This window comes from Apium graveolens, chromosome 8, assembly GCF_009905375.1.
Source record: "Apium graveolens cultivar Ventura chromosome 8, ASM990537v1, whole genome shotgun sequence".
Taxonomy (NCBI): Eukaryota; Viridiplantae; Streptophyta; class Magnoliopsida; order Apiales; family Apiaceae; genus Apium; species Apium graveolens.
Window position 1 is genome coordinate 7,660,977 of NC_133654.1, and position 7,966 is coordinate 7,668,942.

A 7,966-nucleotide genomic window follows, 5' to 3' on the forward strand; every position below is an offset into this window, starting at 1 on the left:
TATTTTCATCTTTACATTGCTATATATGTTTGATTTGAACCATCATAATAACACATAGAAGATATTTACAAGATGTGAAAGGAGTCATCCAAGTTTATTATATGAATTAAGTAGAAGATTAGTACATTTTCTAATTACACATTAAACCATCTGCATTGGTAACTTGATTCAGCCTTCTACTAGGAGTAGGGGTAATGTACCCGTATACTTAACACTCTCATACCCTACTCCAGAGTTGGATATACTAAGTATGTTTGATTTGATTTATTACCTCTCGGCCTTCATTTGCATCTATAATCAAGGTCAAGGCTTGATGAAACACAGATAGACTTCCATGATTGATCCACTGTACCCTTTTAACTGCTGGTTTTTTCATATACATTGAGGCCATGTTTGTTTAATGGGATTATAATCCCGGGATAATAATCCGGGGATAACTAGTCCTATCAAAATTAGTCCTACGGATTAAATAATCTTATTCTAAGTTTGTTTGAAAGGATTAAGTATAGGATTGTAATATAATCCTTTAAAATTTTATCCTATGTTTGTTTTGTGGGATAGTACTTGGGATTGGAATATAGTCCTTTAAATTTTCCAATCCTATGTTTGTTTTATATGGGATAACAATGAGGGGATTATAATCTTTTAAAAAATGACTTGCTGGAGGGGATAAAACAATACCTCCTCCCACCAAGCATTAGATGAGATTATAATCCTATCCTCTACTCCAACAAAACAAACATGAGATAAGATAATTTAAAGGATTATAATTCTTGGATAATCCTTCACTAATTTTTTATAAAACAAACATGGGATTGGAAAATTTAAAGGAGTATAATCCTATCCCCTACTTAATACCATTAAACAAACATGGCCTTAACAGAAAATGAGGCTGAACTATAATGGTATATTTGTCTGAACTTCGACATCAGTCTCTTTTATAGTTTTTGAAGAGTCTCCACGTTTCAGTATATATTTTTTTCAAATCTTTGATTACTACAACCTAGAAAACGATATTTATTTTAGTCATTTCTCGTGAAATATTAGTTGTATAGTGATATTATCAAACATGAAAGTACTTAACTCTAGCAAAGTAAAATTCAGGGTCCCTGCTCACAAGTATATATATCTTTCTCATGAAATGAAGGATATGCTTCAACTGGTCCTAAAAATTCTTCAGGAAAGAGCCTTTTTGTTTGTTTATGAGAAAAGATCTCAGAAGTCACATGCATTCAACAGCCCATAATCTGTGGTTTTCCTTGTAATACTTCTGCATGGCCATATCTTCATCAACCAATAGCATTGCTTAACAGGTTATCCTTCGCATAACATTTTCATCTATATAACCCCAACTCCGTCGATTTCAATTGAGACACTCAAAAGCATCTATCTACAAAAATGTATCTCCCAATCCTTTTCACTATCACTCTCCTCTTTTTATCATCAGCTTACGCCTCAGTAAATGATTTCTGCGTAGCAGACTTATCCCAGCCAGATACTCCTTCAGGGTATCCATGCAAGAAAGCCACAAGCCTAACAGAAAAAGACTTTGTATACTCAGGCCTTGGAGTTGCTGGCAGCACCAAGAATATTATTAGTGCTGCTGTCACACCAGCTTTCGTAGCTCAATTTCCTGCTGTGAATGGGCTAGGTATATCAATGGCTCGATTAGACCTAGCTGCTGGTGGTGTTATTCCAATGCACACTCATCCAGGTGCATCTGAGGTTTTGGTTGTCATAGAAGGAGCAATTTGTGCTGGATTCATATCATCTGCTAATACCGTTTATTTTAAGACATTGTTCAAGGGCGACATTATGGTTTTCCCTCAAGGTTTGTTGCATTTTCAGATTAACTCTGGTGATGGCTCAGCTCTTGCGTTCGTTAGCTTCAGCAGTGCTAGTCCTGGTCTACAAATTCTTGACTATGCATTGTTCGGAAATGAATTGCCTACTGAACTGGTGACTAAAACTACTTTCTTGGATGCTGCAGTTGTCAAGAAACTCAAGGGTGTTCTTGGAGGCCGCGGTTAATTCATTAGTCGAGTCTATCGTCTTTCAGATTATCTGTCACTCTTTTGCCTCCTTGCTTACTGCTTACTTTCAATTTATTGAAATCTTGTGTCACTCTCATTTTTTCCTCATGTTGTGTGTGTAATGGATTTGAGGTCTGTAAGAATAAGATTCTGCATTGTACTAGTAGTAATGCTAGTAGAGTTTCTTAATCTATGATTCAACTCTATGGTGAAATATTTTTTCTGTTACTCTTTTAGATGTCAAAATGTAAGTTTATTGAGTACTGCAATAAGCTACATTTCTTTGAACACAAATTTTATGCTCTTCCAATAATCAGATTCTTATATAGATGTTTCGGAAAATATGAAAATTGAAAGGCTATTTAAACTCGTGCAAATATGCCATAGCAATACCAGAATTCTGAGAGATATTTTCAAGAAATTTTCAGAGACACGTTTTTCCGAAAACATATATTTTTTTATTTTTATTAATGAAATGAGTATATCTTTTAAAAGTCAAATAATTTTTCTGATAAATGAACCACACCTTGATTTTTTATTAATTTGTCAATGATGTTTACATGTTCTTCAATCGGTTAATATTGGTAGCCTCATCCCCGGAATCCTTAAAGGGGCTAGAAAATACAGCTATATCTAGATCCGTTCAATCGTACAAATCGCTCGTATCGTTCGTAATCACACCGCTCTTTACGGATAACCGTAAAATCCTGATAGAATGTGATTTGAAATTATAGTAACCGCATATCCGCGGGTTGACTCGGATTTGATTTTTAAATAATCACAAAAGTCAAACCGCAACCGCAAACCGCTATATATATAATATATTTCATTTTTTTTGAAAAAGAAAAGATTGCATTAATTAGAAGAATCAGACAACAAAGTCTCCAACAACAGGTTTGGAGAAGACGTAAAAATGCTTTGGCAATCTAGCAAACAAGGTAATCTAGCCACCAGGCTGCTCTGTTTGCTTGCCTTTTAGCAAATATAATTGAAACTCCTGATCTAGACTGAATCATAGCTTGACATTCATCTAAAGCAAAACCAACTTCCAGAATATTATCATGCGGCCGCTTAATCGCTTGAACAGCTAACAGAGAGTCAGACTCAACTTCGACATTCTGGTACGGAAGCGAAGCCAACCAATGGAGACCCTCACGGATAGCAATCACCTCGGCTTCAAGAACCGAACTAACCATCACCAACCGTTGAACTTTCCCGACAATAAACTTTCCTTGATGATCTCGCAGGAGAAGCCCTATGGAGAATGAACCCTCTCCAACTTTAAATGATGCATCTGTGTTGAGTTTGAAAGATCCTGTAGCAGGAGGTTTCCATTGATGGGGAAAAGTCTGGCAGTTTATAATGGAGGTAGTAGTCATTGCAGCTTTATTGTCCTTTGCCAACTTCCAAGCAGAGAAGTATTTAGTACTCCAGTCCATTGCAATCTTGCTATTAATACTTTATTCTCCCAGACTTTCTTATTCCTGAAAAACCAAATCCCCCACAGAACTTTGGATATTAAGATTAACTCCTCATGACCTGTTCCATTCAGTTTCTGCAGAAGCCAGTCAGGGGCGAACTCCACCATGCTCATGTCAATAGTAAAACCAACATATTGCAAACAACTCACAGTAAAGGGATAACTAAAGAATACGTGTAAAAGATGTTCTACATCCGAGTCACACATAGGGCATACGATTGAAAGATGCACACCTTTAGCTCTCAACTTATAGCGAACTGGAATGTTGTTACGGCAAAATCTCCAGAGGAAAGTTTTGACCTTATGAGGCACGTTTATTCGCCATAGTCTGCTCCAACCTTTGTTAGGCAAGACACCCGTGGTGCCCAAGTTCTTATCACACCATTGTTGATAGCCTGACTTGACCGTATACACCCCGGTAGGAGATTTGGGCCATGCGACACGGTCCTGCACAGTCCCATGAGGTATACAAGTTTGAAGAATTAAGCTTGCATCACTCGCAGAGAAGAACTCTATAACCTTAGCAGCATCCCAGCTTCTATCGTTATTATTGATGAATTCATACACGGGAATGTTAGAGACTCCATAGTCAATAGACTGATCAACAGTAAAGTCGAATTTGTTTCTAAGCCACGGATCCTTAACTGCATTGATATCCAACCCATTTCCAAGCACCCACCGAAAACCATCATACAGAGCATCTTTCGCATTCATTAAACCAGCCCAAATAAAGCTTGCCCCCGTTTGATGAGTAGCATGTAAAAGATGACAGTTATGAAATAACGAGCTTTGAATATGCGAGCAACAAGCGACTGGGGTTCCTTGATAAGTCTCCAACACTGTTTACCAATCAAAGCTATATTAAACCCATAGAGACTTCGAAAACCCAGGCCTCCCTTATGCCTCGACACACTCATATCATTCCATCCTAGCCAGTTGATACCTCTGTTTTGTCTAGATTTTGAATTCCACCAATACTTGTTCATAACCCGCTCCATCTCCTGACACAACGATTTAGGCAACAAAAAACAGGACATGCAATAGGATGGAATAGATTGAGCACCATTCTTGATTAGAATAGTTTTCCCTGCTTGAGAGATACTCTTCGATTGTCAACCTTGAATTCTCTTCCATACCCTGTCCTTTATGAAACCAAACACCTTTTTCTTTGACCTCCCCACTAATGACGACAAACCCATATATTTACTGTCATGCAAGCTGTTAGTGACTCCTAGAATATTTGAGAGCTCTGTTCTTGTCTGATGTTTAACGTTTGAGCTGAAGTGTATTCCGGACTTTTGAAAGTTTACAGACTGTCCCGACATCCTCTCATAGGCGTTAAGGAGATTCTTGATGGTGATCGATTCCGTACGATTAGCGCGAAAAAATAGAAAACCGTCATCCGCAAAAAGAAGGTGAGTAACTGTAGGAGCTGCTTGGCAGATTCGAGACCCATGAATATGACCTTCACTTGCTGCTTTACTCAAGCTAGTAGACAAACCTTCTACACATAGAAGAAATAAATAAAGGGATAGAGGGTCCCCCGGCGGAGACCCCTTGTGGGTTGAATTGGACCAACAAACGTGCCATTGAAATAGAACTCGTATGATACAGTCGATACACACATCATTATCCATGATATCCACCTCTGGTTGAAACCCATCACACACATCATTTCCTTCAATAATCTCCATTCAACCCTGTCATATGCCTTACTAATATCAAGTTTCAGAGCGATTTCACCTTCTTCTCTAGCTCTTTTCCTCTGCATATGGTGAATTAACTCAAAAGCAACCAATACGTTATCGGTAATGCTCCTGCCCGGAACAAACGCAGACTAGTGCTCTGAAATGAGAGATGGAATGATCACTTTCAATCTGTTTGCTAAGACTTTTATCAAGATTTTGTACAACACATTGCAAAGAGCAATTGGACGAAGGTCCCTCATGCAGCTTGCATTCTCTTTATTAGGTATAAGAACCACGTTAGTATCATTTAAGCTTGATGGGAAAGAGCAATTGGCTAACCAATCTTTGCAACAGAGAAATACTTCATTTCCTAAGATAGCCTAGAACTGCTGAAAAAAGGCTGGATTCAGGCCATCCGGACCCGATGCTTTGTCCGGATACATCTGTCTTACTACAATTGAGAATTCTTCAAATGTTAAATCAGCAATCAAGTCTTCATTCTGTTTAGTAGTGACCGACCTATCTGATAACAAGTTTAGACTAGTATTGATATCATGTGTCCGAGTAAACACATCGGAGAAATAATCATTGAACATTTGACACATAAAATTGTGGTCGTGAATTTGTTCCCCCTGATCATTTACTAGAAAAGACAGGTGATTCGTCTTCTTTCTTGCTAAAGCTGTTTGATGAAAAAATCTTGTGTTTGCGTCTTCCTCAGTTAACTAGTAAGTCTTGGCTCGTTGCTTCCAATAGGTTTCCTCATGAAGCAGTAAAGCATGGAGTTTATCTTTTTCATCAAAGTATTGTTTTACGCGAATCAAATCAGTTCTATCAATCAGCATTGCTATATAATATATATCATAAAATGCAGAAACAACCATATATAAGAATTAGAAGATAAAGAGTTGGGGTTTTGGGATGTTGGACTTTATGTTTTATAATTTAAATAAACTATTGAAAGAATAAAACCTTGAGCCCAAGCCCAATAACCACTTATACTTCTGTAGCACATTTTATTTTTACAAATTTTTAAAATTTGATAAGTATAATTGTAATAAACTATTTTTATTTATCATTTTTTGTACAAGTCAATGGTTGAACCGCAAGTTGATCCGCATCAACCGCAATCGCGCGGTTGAAAAAGTCGCGATTAATCGCAACCGCAAATGTGACTGAGGTTGGAGACTTAAAAAAACCATTATGTGTTTTAATGCGATTTTGACCTTCCAATCACACCGCGTACTCCCCTAACTATATCCCACTTGTCTTTATGGTATGATATCAATTTTTCTATGCCATAAAAAATTTGGAGCACAATATTAATGTTTGTCGCCTCATCCGGTGACTCACCCAGAGACTCAGATTTATGAGGAGCCATGTCCTCAAGTGAATATGTTTGAATCGGTAATCCATTTTTTTTTTAATTTTCGTTATATATTTCAATTTTTTTTATATTTAAGTGCTAAAAATTACTCCCTCTGTCTCAATGAATTTTTTACATATTTTTTCTTCCTGTTTCACACGTATTTTAAGACTATTATAAAATATAGTTTTGAAATTTATTTTTAGAATTTTCTTTTTATGTATAAAAGTTTAAACATTATATTTTCATTTTAAAAAATATTTAAAATTATTTAGGAAACAATGCGTAACGGGAGCCTTGAAATGCGTGCCGATCACTCGTCCCCTAATATAAAGAATCCGGTGGTACCGAAGGAGTAGTATTTCAATCATTTAATATCTTAACTTATAATGATATAACTCTAAATAAAAGTAGATAAGGATCAAATTATAATTTTTTTTTTGCTAAATAAATTATAAAATATTTACTTGCACTACATGGACACTTAGCATTTTTTAGTGAGGAGGACACTTTATAAAATATACATATTTATAACTTAAAATTTTTAAAAAAATTATTAATTTTTATTTATATGGGATATGTGTCCCCGTCCGCTCCTACACGAATCCGCCCTGCCTCGTCCAACACATCCGTGTTGCATCAACATTTTATTTGCTTTGATATCTAGTTTAGCGATTTGACCAAAGTTCTTCACTCCTTTGTGGAAAAAAAATGATTCGAAATGAAATAAAAATAGCAAACAGATGAAGCAATGTAAAAAAAAGAAATAAAAAATAAAAGAAAAGAAACTCCGCTGTAACCATTTCTGTGCTGAAGGAATTTTTCGAATTAAAATTCCAAAATTCGAAATGAATAATATTTACAACTAAATATTCATCTTTAGAAACTTTAATTGTCAAAAAATGGAATAAAGATTATTTCAAAAAAGTAGAACAAAAGAATATTATCTCTCTGAACCAAATCGAAGAAAACAAAGTAATAAATCTGATTTGGGGGGCAGGAATCTAGTTATCTGGCCCAAAACTGTAACAAGGCTGGACAAAATCGTAATCCAATTAGACTTGTGTTCCTCAAATTTTACAGCTAATCTTGAGGCCCACCACAGACTTTTAGACAACTCCATTCTGCACTACTCCATCCGTCCCGTTCATTTGTATACAAATGGGTGAAGCTGTTGTAAATACGGGGTCCATCAATATTTATGACTAGAAAACCAATTAAAAATGCATCAAATTAATAGAAGTTAATGCTTATTGTGTGCCTTTGGGCACACATTAGAAAACCCAATAAAATAATGTTACTTTTGTTAAGATAGTGGGATGAGAGAAAAAGAAAAAATGTAATTTAGTGAAAAAAGGTATAAAGTTGGGTAAAGTGGTGGAATCATTCAATATTTAAT

General features: G+C 36.0%; 3 protein-coding genes across 3 annotated transcripts; 1 reads left to right on the top strand and 2 right to left on the bottom strand.

The window, feature by feature from the left end:
- Window positions 1-1,354: 1,354 nt before the first annotated feature.
- On the top strand, window positions 1,355-2,261 carry LOC141678047 (auxin-binding protein ABP20-like). Its single transcript, XM_074484233.1, has one exon. The coding sequence runs from the start codon at window positions 1,399-1,401 to the stop codon at window positions 2,029-2,031; it is 633 nt and encodes a 210-aa protein (XP_074340334.1). The 5' UTR covers window positions 1,355-1,398; the 3' UTR covers window positions 2,032-2,261.
- A 698-nt stretch (window positions 2,262-2,959) lies between these two features.
- LOC141679223 (uncharacterized) lies at window positions 2,960-3,412 on the bottom strand. Its single transcript, XM_074485729.1, has one exon. It carries the CDS (start codon window positions 3,410-3,412, stop codon window positions 2,960-2,962), a length of 453 nt encoding a protein of 150 aa, XP_074341830.1.
- An 814-nt stretch (window positions 3,413-4,226) lies between these two features.
- Window positions 4,227-5,207, bottom strand: LOC141679224 (uncharacterized). Its single transcript, XM_074485730.1, has 2 exons — window positions 4,650-5,207; window positions 4,227-4,514 (listed from the first exon to the last, which is right to left on the bottom strand). Exons 1-2 carry the CDS (start codon window positions 5,205-5,207, stop codon window positions 4,227-4,229), a joined length of 846 nt encoding a protein of 281 aa, XP_074341831.1.
- Between the last annotated feature and the right edge of the window lie 2,759 nt (window positions 5,208-7,966).

What these genes read in the sequence shown, in the direction of transcription:
- LOC141679224 (XM_074485730.1), bottom strand. Translation starts at nt 5,207, where the DNA reads ATGGAGATTATTGAAGGAAATGATGTGTGTGATGGGTTTCAACCAGAG. An exon ending in TTGGTTTCATAAAGGACAGG is followed by an intron (nt 4,515 to 4,649) that starts GTATGGAAGAGA and finishes TCGTTGTGTCAG; the next exon opens with GAGATGGAGCGGGTTATGAA.
- LOC141679223 (XM_074485729.1), bottom strand. Translation starts at nt 3,412, where the DNA reads ATGACTACTACCTCCATTATAAACTGCCAGACTTTTCCCCATCAATGG.
- LOC141678047 (XM_074484233.1), top strand. Translation starts at nt 1,399, where the DNA reads ATGTATCTCCCAATCCTTTTCACTATCACTCTCCTCTTTTTATCATCA.